Genomic DNA, 22,445 nt, shown 5'->3' on the forward strand with positions numbered 1-22,445 from the left:
ATAGGCATCTAAGTAGGGTATTTATCAAATGACTTTGGGTGGGATGGCAAATAGCTTTCTCTTGATATGGTAGTTTCCATTGATTGAATAGTGTTGCTCTGAGAGGATTCTGAGAATGCTTTCTGGGCTCAGCTGAGAAAATCTGATTGACAGTTGCCAATGATTAGACATGAAATCCTTGACTTAGAGACTAAGACTAGGTCTGATTTCCAAGAATTGCTGAATTGCTTTATAATAATACTTGAATTCTGTAGTGGGTAGGTAGAATTCTGAATTTTCTTACCTGCATAGATATTCATTTTGACTTATTAATTTTCAGGTTTATCCAATTCTCACACACCTGTGAGACCCCCTAGTACTTCTAGTACTGGTAGTCGAGGCAGGTGAGTATTACATTAATAGCTTTTTTATTTTTATTAAGAAAAATCAAATATGTACTTTGAAAAATAGACTATTGTAATGAACTCCCATATACTTTTCAGCCATCTTCAACAATGATCAAGTTATGGCCAGTCTTTATTTATTCTATACTCCCACCCATTCCCCAGTCTAAATTTATTTTAAATAAATTTCAGACGTTTTGTCATTTTATTTGAAACTGTTTCTCTATATATCACTTAAAAGGTAAGGATTTAAAAGTTTTATAACCATTGAACCATTATACACCTAAAAAATATTTGGTAGCTAACTCTAATCAGTAGAACTCTAGTTAATGTTCATATTTCCCAATTTTTCTCATAAATGTTTTAAAAAATTATTTTTATTTAATCAGATTCAGATAGGCCCTATACATTGCCATCAACATGTATGTTGAGGTCAAACTCATTGTATTTATTGAAGAAAAATGTATTGTTTTTCTTACAGAGTTTTCCTCATTTTCCCATCTTTTCATGTAAAAACTACCTTTTGTTTTTTTCTCTGTATTGCTATTTAGGTCAGGAGGTTTGATTAGATTCAGGTTTGATTTGAGGTGAAGGGATGGGGATAATACTTCACCGTGGTAACGTGTACTGTCAGGGTCACAAAACGGAGATTTTTTTATGACAGCAACCAGTGATGGTCAGTGCTTTTTTTTTTCTGGCTTGAAAATGATATTTTAGTTACTGTATACCACCTTCTTTGAATACTTCTGTAAAGAAAAATTTTCTGCCAACTATTTGATTATTGGAAAAGCAGAATAAATTGATTCTCTTTATTTGCCTATTTTAGTAATAATGAGTTGATTCCCAGCACCCTCCAACAGTGACCAATGAATATTAACTTTATGAGCTCATATATTTAAACATATTTTATATATTTTAATATTTTAGATGTTATTTTTATTGATGATTAAATTGTTCCATTTGGCCTGTCCGAACTTTTTCTTGGTTATTTTGCTATAATCCCAGTAGTCATTTAAACATTCTTGTTTCCTGTTGTGAAATGATGTCACATGTTCATCTTAGACAAATAGCTGATCTCAGGCCTGAGGCAAGAAATGTATAAGGAATCCTGGTCATATTAGTGGGGAAATAGTGCTTTGAGACAACCTTATGGGTTCTAGGGGCTACTGAATTCACTGCTACTGAATTGTTCATGGTTTCTTCTACTTTTTTGGTGAACAGAGAGCTAAGATAGTATAGTGTGGGAAGAGAGAGAATGTATTGTGCTGAAGGTTAACATAATAAATGTTGACTGATTTTTCTGTTTTTAATTTGAATAATTTAGTGCAAAGTAAGGATTTTATTTAAGATACATTGAATCTTTTATTTATATGTATATGCATTTGGAAGACTGATTCTTTGTTTTTAAATTACACTTTAAATAATCAGTACTTTTAGTAGAAAAGTACAAATTGAGTGAAAAGGGTTTTCATTTTTGTCAGTGATACAGTCTTAAAATTTATTCGCTTCTCTTGCCAGTGGTTTGCTTTATGATCTAGATAGAGCCGTTAGTCACGTATCTGTCCCTCTTAGCCTTTGGTTGTTGTTCAGTCACTAAGTCGTGTCTGACTCTTTGCAGCCTCATGGACTGTAGCATGCTAGGCTCCTCTGTTCTCCACTATCTCCTGGAGTTTGCTCAAATTCATATCCATTGAGTTGGTGATGCTATTGAACTGTCTCATCCTCTTCTGTCCTCTTCTCCTTTTGCCTTCAGTCTTTCCCAGCATCAGGGTCTTTTCCAGTGAGTCTGCTCTTCACATTAATTCACATTAGGACTCAAAAGCTGAAATAGTGATTCCTTTGAAGGGCATTTCATGGACCACTGTTACTGATGTTTTTAGATCTTTGGAGATAGAGAACAATTTAAACTTCTATTATATTTAGAGAAGCAGTCCCTATACTAGTAGCCTAGGGAAATGATCATTTACTAGATCCCCTAAATGATGTAGTGTAGGTTCCTCAGATGATAAAATGTGTTTAGTGTCTTCTGAAAGATAGATAAACATTTTTTAAAATTTGAAGCTATGCGTTTATAATACACTCCTCTTAACCATATTACGAAGTATCCTTATCTGCTGTGAGCTTAACAAATTGATTTTACTTTAATGAACATTTCGTATAACTTAATGAACTTTTCATATAGTTGTTTCATATAAATGTACACCATGCAGTCAAACATATGTGACCTTTATTTGTTGTTTTTGTTAGCTGTGGGTCATCAGGAAGAACTGCTGAGAAGACCAGTCTTAGTTTTAAGTCTGATCAAGTGAAGGTCAAGCAAGAACCTGGCACTGAAGATGAAATATGTAGCTTTTCAGGAGCTGTGAAACAGGAAAAGACTGAGGATGGCAGACGGAGTGCCTGCATGGTAAGGTTCCAGTGGAACTGTTCAGTGATGTCAGGAGGTCACTTCACTGATTATTTCATCTCTGTGTGTGTAAGTCTGGATACTGATCCTGTGGACCTGTATTCATTTCTAAATTTTTTTGCCTGGTATAAGCCAAATATCTCTTTCTCTAACTGATCTTTTTCCATCTAAGTGTCAGCTGTAATTTATCAGAAAAGACTTGTATTAAGGACTCCTTTCAAGCTATCTTTTGGTTTGTAATTTGTCATGTAATTTTGCCATGATTCTAAATTGGGTTCTAGTTTTTTCTAAATTTATTAATCATTTCATTAGTCACATTGAGTCTCAAGCCACAAAAATCCTTGGCCATTTTCCTGGACCAGTGAGTTCAGGGTTAAGACTGCTGACATGAAAGAAGTTTAATGCTCAAAGAGTTTTGTAATGAGAAGATTGCCTTTGGCCTATGAATTATAACAATTAATAATTTTTAATCAATTTTTAACCAGTTTAACAATTAACCAATTCCTCAGCTGGAACATTTTATAAAATTTATAATACAGAATGAAGGCAGGCCCAAGTCTCTCTTCATTTAGAAATTTTGATCTTGGTTCTTTTCTTCCTACTTACAATTTATGTCTAATTTTCTACATGGTTGGCACATAGAAATTTCAACTCTGTAGATTTAGAGAGTACTGTTATCTCTTCATTCAGAATTTGGTTTGGAAAGTTCCCCTGAAAAACAGTGCAAAAAGGTGGTGAAAGATTTTACATTGTCACAGTCTTTCTATATTAGTAGGATGATAAGTGGGCAGAAGAATAGTTCAAAATCCTTTTCAAAAGCTATGTGACAAGGAAGGACCTATCATGTAGGAAGCACAGTGAACTGTATTCAGTATCTTGTAATAACCCATTAAAAAACTCTGAAAAAAAGTACATATATAACTGAATCACTTTGCTGTATACCTGAAACCAACAACATTGTAGATTAACTATACTTTAATTAAAAGTAATGGTTAAAAAAAATAAAGCCAATAGAAAGGGGGGAAAATCTGTGCAACAAAGTTCATATAGCCAGCTGTCTATAGGAGAATACCCCTATACTTACTTCCCAATCGACATGCTTAACAGTTTAATTCCTTTATTATCAAGTGAACCAATAGTATAGAGACTGCGCCCTAAAATCATTTATGAACATGCCAAAATAATTTTGGGGTTATTTTCATTTTTCATATTACTGATATGATTTCAAGCAATTTTACAATAAATTCCAAAATAATTAAGCTATGTCAGTATATCATGTTGTAAACACACCCACAGTAGCACACAGAATGCATGCCATAAGGATTAAATGATTCTTCAAGAATTTGTCCTTGCTTTGTTTTAGTTGAGCAGTCCTGAGAGTAGCTTGACACCACCTCTTTCAACCAACCTGCATCTAGAGAGTGAGTTGGATACATTAACAAGCCTGGAAAACCACGTGAAAACGGAACCTGCAGATATGAATGAAAGCTGCAAACAGTCAGGGCTCAACAGCCTTGTTAATGGAAAGTCCCCAGTTCGAAGCCTCATGCACAGGTCGGCAAGGATTGGAGGAGATGGCAGCAGCAAAGATGATGACCCAAATGAAGATTGGTGTGCTGTCTGCCAAAATGGAGGGGATCTCTTGTGCTGTGAAAAATGTCCAAAGGTCTTTCATCTAACTTGTCATGTTCCAACACTTCTTAGCTTTCCAAGGTACAAGTGATAACTGATTTTGTTGTTGTTGTTGTTGTTTTTATGAGCTAAAAAAATAAAGTTATTCTGGACAGATGGCCTCCTTAACCAATGCCTAGTATTGTGTGAAGTGAAGTGAAAGTTGTTCAGTTGTGTCCAACTCTTTGCCACCCCATGGACTGTAGCCTGCCAGGCTCCTGTGTCAGTGAATTCTCCAGGCAAGAATTCTGGAGCGGGTAGCAATTCCCTTCTCTAGGGGATCTTCCCAACCCAGGGATTGAACCCAGGTCTCCTGTATTGCACACGGATTCTTTACCACCTGAGTCAACAGGGAAGCCCATTACTCCATTACATTCTAGAGAAATTAACAGGTAAGTGAAGAAATGTCCAAGATCTAAGTTATGCATTAGTGATAAAAAATAGACTATTTACTCACCTTCAGTTTATACTTCATATAAGCAAATTAGATGAACCTCTAAATTATGAGGAGCGGTGGACTAGAGTATTGAGAAACTTAGTTGAAGATAATTTCTTAATCTGTTGCTATCATTTTTGATAAGGTCTATAATAATTATGAATAGTATTCAGTTTTAGGCAACTCTATTGGCTCTTACCCAAAACCTACTTTTTTAATGTTTGAAAGCTCTTGGAAGACATTTTAAAGAAAAAAATACTTTGTGAAAACACCTTTAAAGTCAAGTGTTTTTTGAAGAATAGCTTCATCTTCACTACTGGAAGCATTTCATTAGTAGTGCCTGCCTGAGGGTTAGACTCAGACTTTTCTCAGACTTTTTCCTTGATCCTCTAGTTGAGATGTCTTTTAGTCATTAACTTTAGAGTGGAGAGTTACTGAGATCCTTATTCAGACATTAACTTTAGAGTGGAGAGTTACTGAGATCCTTATTCAGAAGAGAATAGCATGGGGGTAAGGATAAATAAAGATTTGGGCAGCATATGAGCACTGTCCCTGGATTGTATGACCCCATGGCAAGTAAATCTGGTTTCAAGCATTAAAATATTAATTGATGAGCATTCAGTACAAACTTAGAGAAGGCGATGGCACCCTACTCCAGCACTCTTGGCTGGAAAATCCCATGGATGGAGGAGCCTGGTAGGCTGCAGTCCATGGGGTCTCTAATAAGAGTCGGATACAACTGAGCGACTTCACTTTCACTTTTCACTTTCATGCATTGGAGAAGGCAATGGCAACCCACTCCAGTGTTCTTGCCTGGAGAATCCCAGGGACGGTGGAGCCTGATGGGCTGCTGTCGTTGGGGTCGCAGAGTCGGACACGACTGAAGCGACTTAGCAGCAGCACCAGCAGCAGCAGTACAAACTGATGATAGCAGCTAACACAGTAGAACACATGTGCTGGGCTTGGTGATGACGCCTGTAGTCTCGTCATAATTCTGTAGTGAACTAACTAACTTGGACAGTTCACTGATTTTCAGGGATTAGTTTCTTTATCTACAGGTGGTAGAATTTGGAGCTCTTTTTCTCCCCTTCCATTTAACATATTTATGTTTATGCTATTTCATCTCCAGTTGATTTCAGAGACCATAAAATAATAGAATCATACTTAATTCTTTGAGCCTTCCTTCTTCTCCATCTCTAACCCGAAAATTTTTTAAGTGTCCTTTGGAAAGCTCAGTTTCTTTTTGCCTCTAGATAAAGATTCACATTTTCTCTCAGATTCCTAAGCAGCAATGGTTTTAGTTGAATAGTGCTACCCTTTTTGAAAAATTCAATGTTTAGGATTAGAAAAGTACTGGGTATATATGAACAATGCTAGAATATTTTTCTGAAGAATTGTAATTTTACCTAAATTTTAGAAGGTATAGTCACTTGCCATAGCTGTAATAAGAGCTTTCTTTTTGTTTACTCTTTCAGAAAAGAAAGGCATTGACATTTTGGTCTTGAAATTAAAGCTTTTTATACTTTTGTTTCCTTTGGATAGTAACATCTGCTGGAAGGTTAGAATTTTGCCACTGAAAACTTTCTCTCAAAGGCAGATGCTTTGGGAAGAATTGAAAAGGTGACATAGTGTTAGTATAATCCTTAGAATATGTTTGTATATATATATGTGTGTGTGAGATGAGGGAGGGAAAGGAGAAAATGCATACGAAGTAATCAAATTGGAGTTTATAGCTTGATAGAAATCCTGATGTAAACAAACTATTAACTGAGCAGATTTAAAAGACTAGCTATGAAGATATAATTGTTTTATTTTTGGCATTGTATGCCAAAAGAAGATACCTCAGGACCTCTGTATCCTGTATTCCTTTCTTCTTCATGTGTATGAAGTCACTGTGGTGATAATACTGGGGTCTTGAAAAAATTGGTCTTACGCTGCAAGTGCTGATCATCAGCTTTGTGCTATGACGAGACCCATTTTTAATGGAGGTAGTGGTTTTATATTGCTTTCCAGAAGGTAATCAGTTGAAGAATGGAGACATTTTGGGACGTTTTTAATCACATAACTTCACTTTATGAGATTTGGCAAAAATAGTACCTCTTTGGTTCCACAAAAACTGAAAAGGAAAGAAAACAAGGAAACTGAAGACAACCTCTAGAGAGCTAGCTTTCCTAGAGTGAGTTTTGTTATAATTACAAACACTGACTGCCTGTTTCCTTCTTTAGTGGGGACTGGATATGCACATTTTGCAGAGATATTGGGAAGCCAGAAGTTGAATACGATTGTGATAATTTGCAACATAGTAAGAAGGGGAAAACTGCACAGGGCTTAAGCCCCGTGGACCAAAGGGTAAGTGGCAAGTTGATTTGTTACTAGGGATTCTGTAGTTGTCTGTCTATACATTTTTTTTTTCCTTCAGTGTAACATACATATAACCTGGTAAATTTTCATATTTTAATCACATTATCTGATGGTATATACGTTCATGACTTCTGAAATCTTTGTCTATAGACCTTACAGAGCCTTTAGCTCTAGGCTCTTAAATTTAGCTTTCTCACACTTAACATTTCCCAGCCTAATCTTGGTTTCTTATCCTCTCCTTCAAAAAACGAAGGCAAGAAAATAATGACATAAAAACTGCTTTCCTGTCTCAGTAATTTCCAACAAATAGTACCATCAGTCATCTCTTGCTCAAGCCAGAAATTAGAAGATCTCTTCACCAAACCTGATTCTACTCTTGACCCTTGCAGTCCATTTTCTATGCAGTACATTGTGTTCTTTTTAAAATATGTAAACAGGTCTGTCGCTTCCATGCTTAAAATCCTCTAAGCACCCATCATATTAAGAATGAAATCCAAAATCCTCATCATTTCACTCAGATTTCTGCTGATCTGTTCTGTACCCTGATCTCCAAAGACAGAGAATATCTTTCACAGACTTCTGTGGCTGTTACGATTTGTTTGACTTTGATCTAATGCATAAATCCATCTTCCACTATCTTTGAGGAGAAAGTATGTGTTTAGAGTGTTACAAAAATATTTCTGATTGTATAACAAAATTCTTGAATTGGATTGAGAAGACACAGTTTTTATTTCATTTTGAACCTGAGCAGAATCCTTTCAAAGAGAAAGGGAATAGCATGTGTCTCGCCTGTCTTGGGGAATTAAAATGAGTAGCAATAAGACGTAATAGTAGGTAAATAAGTTATATACAGTAGGATAGAAGGTAGTCGCAGTCTCAGAACTAAGTGGGAAACAGGTAGTTTTCTTTTGTATTTACAGCTAGTATAAGCTATATGTAGGAAGATAGCTAGTATGTAGAGAGCTTATCTTCAGTTTATTGTAGTAATACTTTATACTGATAAAGTCCTCATTTTCAAGAATATCTTTTTAGGGGGGAAAACAGTTCATGGGTTTTCTTTTCTTTTCTTGGGCCAGAAATGTGAACGTCTTCTGCTTTACCTCTATTGCCATGAATTAAGTATTGAATTCCAGGAACCAGTTCCTGCTTCGGTGAGTTGTTTACCTTAGTACTTTCTTGGTGAATAAGTTTAGTATAATATTTAAGACTATGGTGTCTGGCTTTAGTCTGCTGATGTTAAAACTCAGGCTTGAATAATCTCTTCATCCAGTCTCTAAAACGGTTTCTTCCCTCATTGGATTATTTTCAGGATTCTGTACAATAACCTGTGTAAAATAATTTTAGCATAGTATTTGATAAAATTTTTGCGTAATAAGAAGTACTTACTGTGTTATTAGGGCTCAATGGATATGAGTTTCACTGTTGAAATTGTAGTTTGTTTTTAAAGACTGTTGCTCTGATCAAAACTTAATTTCCACATCCTCTTTTACTTTTAAAATAGACATAAGGGTTACAGCTACAGGTATAATTGAAAGAGTCTTGAACTAGGAATTAGAACACTTGACTTCTCCAAGTTCTGCCATTAACCAGCCTCATAGCTGGGGAGATGTACATAATTTTCTGCCTCTACTTTTAACTATAGAGGGGGAATTTGAATGAAATTATTTCTAAAATTCAGTTGTATGATTTCCACATCCTCTTTACTTTTAAAATGGACATGAGGGTTACAGCTACAGGTATAATTGAAAGAGTCTTGAACTAGGAATTAGAACACTTGACTTCTCCTAGTTCTGCCATTAACCAGCCTTATAGCTGGGGAGATTGACATAATTTTCTGCCTCTACTTTTAACTACAGAGAGGGAATTTGAACAAAATTATTTCTAAAATTCATTTGTATGATTGATTCTAAGATCTGTACCTTGGGGAGAAAAATCTCTATGCAAGTATTAATTTGAATAAAAGTGTAACGTTGAACCTTTTATAATGGTTTTGCCTTCATAAGCCCTCTTTTATGAACAATCAAGATTAATAGAAGACTGTGGGGAGAATGTGGGGAGAATTTCCAAGCCTTTGCGCTTTGTTTTTCTTAAAGCAGGTTTTTGTAAGCAGGTTTTTGTAAGGAATAAAGACTCTAAAATCCTATAGTAAAAGGAATACCAGGGATACATTATAAATGTGATAAGAATATTCTACACATATTGTATTTGCTTGCTATTGATTGTTGAATTAAGATATTATTGAATACCAGACCTGTTATATAGGGTATTGAATAGTAATTTGTTTACTTAGGGAGGCTTAGAAATGGAAAGAGTAAAAGGTTCTAGGTACAAGGAAGACATTTTGTTCAGATAGTAATCATCTGACACCAGGAAGTCTGTCTGGTCTTCAAGTTCAGGGACTTTACGGTAGAAAATTACTTTCCAACATTTTCTTTTAATGAACTTTTTAAATTGTTTCTCTGTGTTCAGTTATTTTTGCAAAGATACAGATTTCTGCCCAGGAGTTGGGGCCAGAATGCCCAAGCATGACCACTAAGTGGATAATAGGGGCTTTCTTGGTGGCTGAAGATGGTAAAGAATCGGCCTGCAATGCAGGAGACCCAGGTTTAATTCTTGGGTTAGGAAGATCCCCTAGAGAAAGGCATGGCAACTAAATGGTTAATAAAAATTTTTTCTTGTGTCACTACAGTCTCACCTCTGTTGCTATGTTCAGAGTTCTGTGATATAAGGTTTTATCCTCTATAAAGGATACCATATTCTATAGCAATACATTTTGTAATCTTCTTTCCTTATTTTAAAGTCATACAATTCTGATGGGCAAGGTGTGTCCCTAACACTAGTGGTTGGCTATCCTTGCTGATTGATTTTTTTTTCCCCCTTAATTTCCTTATTAAACATGGAACTTTGGGTCCTTCATGGAAGACCAAGGAGACTACCACATATTCTGAATGTGATTTGATTTTCATGTAATTGTGACAGAAGATTTCAAGTACAATTCACTATATTCCACATTTGCACACAGCTGGCTTAATCAACACATTTTTCTCTAACATTAATATACATCGCATTTTCAAATTAAACACTTTGGCATTTTTGGAGAATCCTTATCTATCCTTATTTGTTTCTTTAGATACCAAACTACTATAAAATTATAAAGAAACCAATGGATTTATCCACCGTGAAAAAGAAGCTTCAGAAAAAACATTCCCAACACTACCAAATCCCAGATGATTTTGTGGCTGATGTTCGTTTGATCTTCAAGAACTGTGAAAGGTTTAATGAAGTATGTTAGCTTCTAAACTATAGAGTCTTGGATTATTAGTTTTTGTTTGTTTGCTTATTTTGTTACTGGATTTTGTTTTCCCTGCCAAGAGATTTTTTTCTGTTGATTTGAAAAAATTATTCTACTCCAGGTCTGTCAAAAGTAAAATTTGATTGCCTCCACAGTTCCAAAGAAAGTTTACTGTATATAATTTGAAATATATACTTAAATATAATGTAATAAATTAAGAATATTATTGGCTATCCCTTCCTGAATATGTTGAGGTTTGAGATAAGTATAGAAAATAGTCTGTAGTTAAGTACATTTTGTAGGAAATGATTACATACAAGCCTACATTTTGGATACATTTAGGAAAGGGATTTGTACCAGTGTCTTTGATTTCATTCGTGACCATATAAATGTAGAACCTTAAAAGTATGAACTCAAGTGGCTCATCTTGACTAGTAACCCAGAGTGTACAACGTTGAGTTTTCTCAACATCTCAGCAATATGACTTTCATTAACTTTGGTTACGTATTTTTTTTGAGAATAAAGATGAGCTATCCGTGCCTTTAGTAGAAATGTGATGTATATCACCCTCAGGGATGTTTTTGTTATCTTTGGGAAGGTCAAATTTCTTTTTTGTTAAGGAATATTTTAATTATTATAAGAGAAGAAAATGGATGAGAATCCACAAAATCTTCAGATTACTAGAAGTTTCTTTATTGCTGATAAAATTTGAATGCCGTATGAATATTACTAAAAAATTCACATTGACATGTGAAATGTACTCCGAGTTGCCTCTAGGAGCATCTAGGTGGCTTTTTAATTTCATATTAAAAATATCAGTGATAAGTTTTGTTGCCTTTATAGCAGTGTGTCACAGAGAATGTAGTAAAACCTCATTCTCTTGAAGTTAAATTAATACAGTCCCAGATTTCTTGTCTTATTTTCTAATTCAGATATTTTCAAATAAGTATGCTTTCATGAGCCATAGCTAATAACATTTGCCAGGAAGAAGACCTATTTTAATGATAGTTAAACAATTTATGATTAACAAATTACCACACAGATGGAATTCTGATTGATTGTTGAAAGCTTGTCGGTTTAAAAAAAAAAAAAAACATTTCTTATATTTGTTTCAAATAATTTTTTGCAACTCCTATTCAGGTTGACCTCACTAATTCAGAATTTTGAGAAAATTTCACAGTAGCTTTAATAATAGCTTTGTAAAGAAAGTGGGTCCATGTTCTGTATAATTTTAGGAAGCTCTTGAACTGGTCATAGCAGTTTGTTCCCCCTATTATGGCTGACTTTCGTCGCCAATCCTATGCAGTCTTATAACTTTAGAAAGGATTATAATTTCCCTTTTTTTTTTTTGACTCTGGTATCCTTTTTAGATGATGAAAGTTGTTCAAGTTTATGCAGAAACACAAGAGATTAATTTGAAGGTAAGCTTTTCAGACCATGCAAACTTGGTGAAGGAATATGCATTACCAATAGGTGAATATTCCTATCTTTTGCTTGCAGGCTGATTCAGAAGTAGCTCAGGCAGGGAAAGCAGTTGCATTGTACTTTGAAGATAAACTCACAGAGATCTACTCAGACAGGACCTTCGCACCTTTGCCAGAGTTTGAGCAGGAAGAGGATGATGGTGAGGTAACTGAGGACTCTGATGAAGACTTTATTCAGCCCCGCAGAAAACGCCTAAAGTCAGATGAGAGACCAGTACATATAAAGTAAAGTGACATGAACTTAAACCAGTTGTTCAAAAAAGAAAGAAAAACTTCTATTTAAGTGTTGCTGGAATATCCTGCCTACAGTGGGCTCCTTCTTGAAGAAGATGATAGCTTTTACACAGTATTAGATTGAAATAATGGACAGAAAACGCATTCTGGTCAAGAAAGGGGGAAAGGACTCTATTTGCAACTTTAAAAGTGAAAACAAAAGTCAAAGTGAAATGATTTGAAGATTTCTGTTACTTCAGAGAATGGTTCTGATTGCTAGAATGGGCTGATGTTGATGATCATTTGGTATTGATTGGTGCAAATACTGAGTGTTCAAGTACTTAAGGATCATGTCACTGGTTAAGTTGTCTCTTTGGACTAGAGTGCACATTTACTAAAACAACTTTCATGTCTCTCCCTTCACACATATACAATACTGGGTTATTTTCTAGTCAAAAATCAACGTTCTCAGATTCCACTTTGATATCAATCAGTGCAGATGTACATTAGATCATGCCATTATATTTTATCTCGTTTTGATGCTGTTGGGCCTTAGTTTTTATATTGGTTTAAAGAATTCAACAGTAGATTTTCTGTTCATACTTAAAGACTTTGGGAAACATGCCTATTGAACATCGTTTAATCAACTCTAGTGTTCTACTGAAATAAATATGGTAACTTTTCAGTAGCAGATCATTTATAATAATCATTTCCAGAAAACACTTCCACAGAATTGTACTTCCCAATCAAATCATCTGATCACACATTTATTCCCATGAAAGGTAGAATGGTTGTTTGAAAATTAATCTAGTTTTCTGTACATTTAAAATTTGATTGAGGTGACAGCTGGCTCTTACCCCGTCTTCCTTCATATCGGTTTTCTGATAGACCACTATTGGCAAACAGTTATCTGTCAACTACCAAATGTGTAAAATTTTCTGTATTTCACTTTGTCTTATTTGTAAATAGTGAACTAAAACTTCTGGCAGATCAGCAACATTTGCTGAGCCTGTTTTTTAAACTAATATGTATTCTTACTAATGTTCCTATCAAGAATGGATTTGTAATATATGCTGTCTATTTCTAATGTTCACATTCATATTTTGAGGTTCTATCTTATTTTAATAGAGAACAGACTTCTCAGAAAATCTTCAGAAGCAGCTTATTATTAAAATATCAAAATATTGAAATAAACCCGGTGGGGTTAGATTACTCATCCGTCCACCAAGTGGGACATTTGCATGGACTGGGGGCTTTAAGGACTTAGAACAGACCTGTAAGTATATCCTGAAGATGAGCCAATCAATCCCCACTTGAATGGTTACTGGAGTAGACCCACCTTTACGACTCTGATTTTAGCACCCGAGGCAGATAAAATCACCTTGACTCTGTTTCATTTTTCTTCTCTTCATTTGTGATGCTCAGATCCAAGATGTGTGTTCTAGACTGTGTACAGGCTTCTCTTTTGTTGAGTTAAAAATTTTAGTCCTACTTTTGTATGGACATATTAGAATGTAAAGTGACCAAAATAGAAGACTTGCCATTAGATATTTTTCAGATGTCAGCATATTTGTGGCAAATCATTTGCCTTTTTAAAAATTCAGCTTAAACAGTTCAGACAGTAGACTACTCAGAAAAACTTATTTGACATAATTGTCTAAGAGGTAAATATTTTTTAGTGCGTATTGAATCAAATAAAGTGCTCTAAAGAAGTTATTACACAGATTTCTTTGGGTTGTTTTTCTTTAACATGCGGTGGAGGTAAACATGAATATGATTCAAGCCTTCTGATGGTGCATTAGTTTCATTATTGCTGTTGACTTCATTCTGTGGCTTGCTTTTAGCTTTTTCAGTTGTTACAAGTTCAACTTTAAAACATATACCAAAACTTATCAATTTACTCAAATCTCAAATTCTTTAGAACAGATTTCTTATAAAAAGGAAACATTACTTTAAAATACTTTTATCTATGTGCATTTTCCTCTTTCCTACAACATTCATGATTTCTGTTTATCAGGAGACTTACTACCTAAGGGCACATTTTGGGAAGTGATGAGTAGCAATGTAATTCATTTTGCCAAGCCATTGAGTGCTGATAGTTTGTGCTTGCTCTTCATGTGAATCCTTTTCATGGTCTTAGATAACACATTCTACCAGAAACAAATTATAAGTAAAATATTTGATATTTGGGGCCTTAAAAGCTAATGTGTTCCCTTAAAGACATTTACATGTCAGATGGAGATTTTGGTTTTTATCTTCTTTTAATATTGGTTCTTAAAAAGCCAGTTATTGCCAGCATTTAATAGGTTCCATTTCTGTTAACAGAAGGTAGGTTCATACTGATGAGGAATTAACTGTTAAATTATATAACTTATCAACAAACCACCATTATATAAAGGTATTCACTGTAGATTTCATTAAACCTTTTTTTCTTTCACATTTATCATTCATTGTGTTTCTAAGCTGATTTACTCACTAAACATGCCTGTTAAAGTATAAAAAATTTATATTCAGATATCTTACATTTTCCTGTTCATTAATGTTTTAAAAAGACAAACATTGAATATCAATCCCTGAAGTCAGTTTGTTTTAATACTCCCTTAAAATTGTATTCTTTGTTAAAAGGTAGTATTTTTGATTTGAAGATGTTAAATGTTTTCTTAAACTTTCACCACACTTCATTTTTGATTTCCACTAAGAACAAAGTGTTCCTCGGTCTGTTCCTGTGGCCTAAATTTGTATTTTTTAGCACTTGGCTCAGCTGATATAGTGAATGAGAGAATTGCTTTGCAAGGTGAAGCATGTGTGTGTTCCAAAGTATGGTTAAGTTGTAGGTCAAGTTCTACTGAAACATAAAATCATTACTAGAGAAAGGTTGAGGCATTGAATCCACCGTCAAAATTATTCTTTTTGGAATCAACAAGGTACTTTCTGACTTCTATTCTTATATAAGGAAATTTTAAATAAATTTTAAAGTTGGTTAATTCTAATTTTTTTGTTACAACATTGAGATTTTTAGTTACTCCAAAGAAATAACACTTTTAAATAGAAGCAAAAGGTTTATAGTCTGCAAATTGTGGATTTATCAATTACCTCAGCAGGTATCCTGCCATGTAACTATTAGTGATTAGTTTTAATAAGCCAGTAGTCGTAGGTTTATTGGACTATGCTCTTGGGTTGTGGCCTACCATCCATTATTCTCTTAGTATTTAAAATGGAGTAAATGCTGTGGCCCCTTCTCCCTTGGCCTTTTAAAATCCCTTACCCATGCCCACTAGTATACAACATATGAAGTATAAAAAATGTCATTTCTTGAGGTCAGCACTGCTTATTTGCATACTCAACATTGGATCAGTGAGTAGTTTTATAGTAGTCTACCCTCCCCAACAATTCAATCAAGTTCTTAAGTCATGCCATGAATTCTTAACTCATACTGTCTATATTAATAATCTGCTTGAGGTGATCCAAGGTGTTAGGTGAATCACAACTTGATCATCATATACCAGACCTGGATGTTTATTTCTCACAGTTAACTTCTCCTTGATAAAGCAATAACACTGCTTTAAGTCTGTTGCCTAATAGCATGTCATAATCCTCTCATGGATGGTGATTTTATAGGAAGGTTTGTATGCATATCACCCAATCTATCTTTTAAAAATTAAGGAATTTAAATGTATGCTGGACCTAATGACAATATATTGTGGCATTTTATTTTAAAAATTGGGGAAAGTTGCATATTTTTTTAAAAGTAGGCATTTGAGTAAAAAAAATTGAAGGTACTTTTTTAAGAAAATTTATATGCCACAGTTTACATAGACATTTCAGATTTCAACATATACTCTTGATATAATGGTTTCTTTTACTTGGTCAAAATGCACGTATAGTATTTCTTCCATCTTAGTTCCTTGTGTTTGCCTTTGTGGTCTTTTATATATTTTTATTGTATCTGAGAAACAAAATTATCTTCAAAAATAAGTCAATTTGGAAATATTTATTATAATCAAACTACAAAATGTACAAAATTAAGTTTAGCCCTTTTCTAGCAAGTGATCTTTAAAGTTAAAAATGCTGTTCTTTTAAATTCTCCAGATTTGTATGTGGGAGGGCACTGGAATGATCTTGCAAGTGCCACTGCAATATTCCCTTTCAAGTGTGGCCTAAATTTCAATCTTAAGGACGAAATGCATGTCTGCTCCTAGTCTGAAAAATGTAGGCATTAATTATATTTTAAATCACAGTGAAACATGTATATAAGCCTATAACAAGATTTGTGCAATTTGAAAGCCTTTTGATTTTCTATGTAGACATACCTACACACGAAAGGGTTAAATTCACAGCCTTACTAGTTCCTTGTTTCCCCTCATTATTATTCCCCTCTTCTCTCCCCTCATTATTATTACTAATACTACAGTTACTTTTTTTTGCACATAGTTAACTACCCTTCAATATGATTCTGAAAGAAAAAGTGCTGTTTCTGTGGTATTGTATTCTCTAAATAATCATATTTAATTTTTTTGAAACAAGGTTGCAGTTTCTAATTGTTCTATTCCTGTGTTTTTTGCTGGTGTGTAATAAAAGCAAGGTTTTCTTTTCATGGTTATTTAATACATTAGCTGCCTGTAAATATTTCTTGTTATAATGCTCTGGAATGTGTTGTAGAAGTTGTATTAGATTAGTTTAAAACCTTGTTTGAAAGCCACATTGTTTTGGTTATTTCTATTAAATTAGAAAATTGAAAAAGTTTTCAAATGAATTTCTTTTTTCTTCCTCCTCTTTGAGACTTAATCACTTAGATTTTAAAAATTTATACTCCGTGAGGCACTGGAGATACTTTCATGAACAAGATAAAATACAGTCCATGCCCTCCCAAATGTTTATACTCAATTTGAGAATGATAGGGATTAACACAGAATATAGTTAGTAACACAGAGAAGGATCTAACCCCAAATTTTGTTCATCAGGGAAATGATCTATCTCACTCATAAAAGACAGGACCAGGTAAAAGAGAAAATGAAGAGAGTAAATATACAGAAGCCTAAAAGTAAAAGAGAACATTTTTGTATTCCAGGACTGAAAGGGTCAGTTTAACTGGAATAGAATGTAAATTGGAGTAGTAAAATACTACGCTGAAGAACGGAGCAGGATCCTTTTCATGCAGAAAGTTATAATAAAAGGGGCTTGGGGCTTTTTCACTGAGGTCAACAAGGAGTCCCTGAAGAATTTTAAGCAGGATGGGGCTTGGTGAGTTGACATAATTAAAATGATCTTTCTGATCTGATTATGAAGAATGAGTTATGGAAGAGATTGGTACTGGAAAGGTAATTTTAGGCTATGCATAATCTAGGTGAGCCCTAAGTTATCTAGCAGTGGAGATGGAAAATGGCAGTCAAATTTTAGAGAAATTTAAAAAGGGAGCTATCTCAGTAACTATCCCAATGGCCCAGTAACTGAGGCCAGTGTGGTTGCCTAAGATATTTTATGTGGTACCTATTAAGGGGAGAAAGGAATAGATTTGAAGATGTGTTGAGGTTAAAGTTCCTCTGGAAAATTAAGGAGAAGGTAGGTGTCCTTCTAGGATAGTTCTGGTGCTTATCCTGGGCTGCAGATAGAATCTGTAAGATACATCAGGAATCCTGTCTGTTGTATTCACTGAATATGCCTAGCACATGGTAGGCATTCACCAACAAATGTCAGAGTTGAGCCACTCGCATAATAGTAACAATGTGTAAGAGTATAGTATTGCCTAGGAGATTTATAGAATGAGAAGGGTAGAATCCTTAATGCCAGGAAACATTTAAGGAGTAGGAAAAAAAAAAAGACTTCAGAAGTACAGTATGGTTAGTCATGGAAGAAAGCCAGGAGAGCTATAATGGAAAAAGGCTGCAAGAAGGGCTGTGAAATAATCAGTGATAAAGTGTTGGAACAAGAGAGGAAGTAATGTTAAAGTGGCCATGAACTATAGGAATTTAGAAGCCATAGATGACCTTTTGCTAAGACCTGCTCCAGTTTGGACAGCAGCAAGAGTTCAGTGGGTTAGATTAATGACTGAGTGTAGGCTGTTCTTTAAAGAAATATGACTTTGGTTTTTCTTCAGGTTATTCAGAGCTAATGGTCATGAATAATTAAGTAAAGCATCACAATGAAATTTCCAAATTGTTAACCTTTCTATATGCATTGTATAGTGGGAAAAGAATGGATTTTGACCATTGGGCAGTCTTTGGTTGAAGCCTTTTGATTTGAAGTGGTAAACTTAGATTTACTGATCTGTGTATACTTCGATTATTTATGTTGAGAAATGGAGATATTCATATCCAGGTAATGGAATTGACAAGATACTATGTGTCATCCCTGTGGGTACAAAGGAAGTTCTCAACAACCATTTAGCTTCCTTTTTCCTGTTTCTCCTGCCTGTTACTGCCATGAAAAGGGGCAGATTAGAAATGTCAATTTCTCCCTTTTTACTGATGAGATAAAAGACTTCAGTACAGATCCTTAAGAGTTGTAAATCTATCCTCTTGAAGTAGTTAACTTGTCAGCCAGTAAATTTAGTTGATAGTTAGACTTCTGAATCCCCGCAGATACTCATATTTTGCCCTAGATTTTTAGGGAGTAATAAATGCAAAAATTAACAGGTAGGATACATACCTAGTGCCAGCTTTTGTCTCAAGCTTCCTTTTCATATTATTTGAGCCTCAGGTAGTGGTAAATACAGCACTGTTCTTTTGTTTACAAATATGTTCGTGATTTGGAAAGGCAATATACAAGGACATCAGTTTCTGCAATATGGCAGACTGCATGCCCTGAGGAACCCTGATGGTTCAAACATCTGAAATGCTGAATAAGACTCAGTTAAAAACAAAAACCTTGTTTAAGTGTATTGCTGAGTTAAGAAGGAAGATGCTCAAAGCTCCACTCTCTCTGTCACCTGTAGCATTTTTGCCAAAAGTATTTGGCCTGAATCTAATCATGTGGAATAGACATAAGTGGAATATGTTTTTTACAGAGATGCTTGATATGAATTCTTAAAGTAACTTGTAAAACAAATGTAGAGGCTATTCTAGATCAGTTACATGTAGTGCATGACCTTAGATTTGATCTTGCATTAAATAATCCCAGCCATTAAAACATTTTAGGCACATCTGTGAAAATCTATATATGAACTCTTAAATGATATGGAATATTTAATTTCCTTAGGTGTGATAATAGATTTGTGCTTATATATAAAATCCTTTTTCTTAGGACATGGCATGCTCTAATATCTAGGGATGAAGTATTACCATAAATGGTTAGGCAAAATGTATGATAGTGCATATGTGCCAGGAAAACGGGTAAGTCAGGTAAAGGCAGATGAGTGCATATTGTTTGGAACTTCTGGAGACTTGAAAATTTTCAAAATAAAATTAATGAAGGGTGGGACAAAAAGCATGAATCCAGAGAAGAGTTAAGAGGACCATTGCTCCAGGTGTCCTCAGGACTTTGGAATGAGATCAGAGTATAAGGCCAGTCTAAGTGTGAAGTCAGAATGAGGTGTTTTTCTAAAACCTGGAACCTCAAAATATGATACACTCAATGGAAGAATGAACCAGAATAGCCTACTTCAGAGAGGAAACTAGGTACAGGGAAGAAAAAAAATCTTCCCTAAGAATTTGTACCCACAAGCCAACACTGACTCACATTATTTATCCAGTCATAGAAATTAAAGTGGGTTCAGATTAGAGGTGATTACAGCCATTTAACAGAATTAATACTCTTACAGAAACTACTTGAGACCCAATCTCCAATAATGTTCGTAGGTAATGTGCCAATAGTCTTGGATTCATTCAGAATGGCAAAAATGAGAAGTTTTCTTAAAATTGGGAGAAACAGCGGATTTTGACCCATAATGACTATATTGGATGAATGTTCAAATTAACATGTCTAAAATTGGGATGGCATCGTAGTATATTTTGGTTATGTTCATGGTAAAAAAAAAAAAATGGCGTAGCCTTCGATATTTGATGGCTTGGGTTCATTGAAATACAATACCGGGAATAGAGCATCAACAATTTGAGAAGGAATAAGAGTATTAAAAATGGTGGAGGTGCAGGATAACAAGAGTTCATGGAAAGAAAAATAACCAGTCAGACCTAAAATATTTAGAAATAAAAAACAGATGAAAGACCAAGATGAAATGATACAGAATGCAGTGTATTACAGAGTATATGAAGGACAGGTTAAAGAACAGACATCAAGAATATATGGAGAAGGTCAAGGAACATCTAATTAAAGTATGAGATGGAGATGATAGAATACTTACGGATGATACTTGAGGGTATTTGACTAAGAATTTGCCAAATTTGAAGTAAAAACATCTTCAAATTGGTGGCGTCTGGGGAAAAAATCATTATCTAGATCTACTGAGCTAAGTTGTGGAAGACAAAAAGTGAGAAGTCAAAGTAATACTCTTAGAAAGCAAAACCACCAAACTAGAACGTCTTAAAAGAGTAAGAGAAGAGCTCTCCTGAAAGTAACAGTAGTCTTAACAGCTGTTTAAGAATAGCAATGAAAACCAGAAGACAATGGAATAATATTTTAGATATTGAGAGGAAGCTGTTAGGCCAGAATTTTGTACCCAGAACTATCAAAAAAGGCAAGCACATTTTGCCTAATAAGGGTTTACTACCAATATATCTGTCTACATTAAATGAATGTAAGGGTTTTACTCCAAGAAAAGCAGAAACAAAAATCTAAGACATAGTAAGGAATGGTGACCAAAGAAAATGGTTAATGAGGGTAAACTTTATAAAATTATGTCAGTTTTTGTAAGTTAAAAAAAAGGCTGAATGATTTATGGCAATAGCATTTCTGCTTCCTGGAAACTGGAAAAAACACATAAAGCCCCTGAAGGTGGTCCTGTGTGCAGACAACAGATGAAGAACCATCTCTTCAAGAAAATATGTGAAAATTCTGTTGGTTCAACTGTTAACAGGTTCTAAACATTCCAAGACTCCCTCCTCTCCCTTGTAATCTCTCTAACAGACACTTCAGACTGCTGCAGCCCAAAACACAGGCTTCCTCTCAACTCCTAGTTGGAAGGCTCTTTTCCTAGGAAAAGCAGGACATGTCTCATCCTGCCCTCAGCTACTTGTTGCTGGTGCCAAGTCTTGAGTGTGGTTAAAAGTGGGAGCACTCTTCTATTCAGCCTCCAGTCAGAAAGGAGCCTCCACCTTGAATGTGGCATGCTTAATATACTGGGACACTGATCACCTTTGCCCTGTCTCATAAAGTGGTGGTTCCATGCCAGGAGAAGCAAACTGAGACCTCAGGCTGCTTTCCCAACCTCCTCCACTGAGCTTCTAGGGGTGTCACACTCAGAAAGGTTCGTCTAGTCAAGGCTATGGTTTTTCCTGTGGTCATGTATGGATGTGAGAGTTGGACTATGAAGAAGGCTGACTACTATATGACTACTGGAAAGACTAAACGGACCTTTGTTGGTAAGGTGATGTGTGTTTGCTTTTAAACACAGTCTAGGTTTGTCATAGCTTTCCTGCCAAGAAGTAACTGTGTTCCAGTTTCATGGCTGCAGTCACCATCCACAGTGATTGTAGAGGCCAAGAAGAGGACACACTAGAGTTTGTGACAAGAGACAACTGAGATGAAATTCAAGATACAGTCTTAAACTGTAGGTCACTAGTTTATAAGGGCTTTCCTGATAGCTCAGTTGGTAAAGAATCTGCCTGCAGTGCAGGAGACTCTGGTTCAATTACTAGGCTGGGAAGATTTGCAGGAGAATGGAAAGGCTACCCACTCCAGTATTTTGGCCTAGAGAATTCCATGGGCTGTTTAGTCCATGGGATCACAAAGAGTTGGACACAATTGAGCAACTTTCACTTTCAACCAGTTTATAGGGAATGAGGTAGCTTGAAGGAGCCAATCCCTAGGATTGTAAGTTTCAAACAGATTTCTACCTTTATAGGCTCCAGAATAGGCCAACATGATTGGAGTATTTCTCTGCCTTTAAAGGAGCCCGAATACTCCAATATGATTGAAGTAGTTTATAGAGCACTTTTATGCCCCACAACATTGTTGAAAACAGTACATGAGTGTAACAGCTGAGCATAGTCAAAAAAACAAGGGAGCCCTACTAAACCCCAAGAATTTGTGATTATACCTAAAGCTGTACCTCTTGAGGTACATCGGAAGCTTAATACTAGGAGAG

At 35.1% G+C, this 22,445-nt stretch overlaps 1 protein-coding gene across 3 annotated transcripts in view; it reads left to right on the forward strand.

Moving 5' to 3' along the window:
* The window catches only part of TRIM33 (tripartite motif containing 33), a 138,561-nt gene extending 124,589 nt beyond the window's left edge, over nucleotides 1-13,972 (forward strand). For 2 of the 3 annotated variants that reach the window (XM_055584661.1, XM_055584663.1), the window contains exons 13-20: nucleotides 320-383; nucleotides 2,631-2,790; nucleotides 4,154-4,503; nucleotides 7,123-7,246; nucleotides 8,335-8,409; nucleotides 10,389-10,541; nucleotides 11,921-11,971; nucleotides 12,051-13,972. In XM_055584661.1, coding sequence (XP_055440636.1) covers nucleotides 320-383; nucleotides 2,631-2,790; nucleotides 4,154-4,503; nucleotides 7,123-7,246; nucleotides 8,335-8,409; nucleotides 10,389-10,541; nucleotides 11,921-11,971; nucleotides 12,051-12,263 — 1,190 coding nt within the window. In that variant the 3' untranslated portion in view covers nucleotides 12,264-13,972. The remainder of the gene's footprint in view (nucleotides 1-319; nucleotides 384-2,630; nucleotides 2,791-4,153; nucleotides 4,504-7,122; nucleotides 7,247-8,334; nucleotides 8,410-10,388; nucleotides 10,542-11,920; nucleotides 11,972-12,050) is intronic. The other variant, XM_055584662.1, reaches the window with a different exon arrangement.
* The last annotated feature ends 8,473 nt before the right edge of the window (nucleotides 13,973-22,445 follow it).

Source organism: Bubalus kerabau, chromosome 6 (assembly GCF_029407905.1).
Source record: "Bubalus kerabau isolate K-KA32 ecotype Philippines breed swamp buffalo chromosome 6, PCC_UOA_SB_1v2, whole genome shotgun sequence".
Taxonomy (NCBI): domain Eukaryota; kingdom Metazoa; phylum Chordata; class Mammalia; order Artiodactyla; family Bovidae; genus Bubalus; species Bubalus kerabau.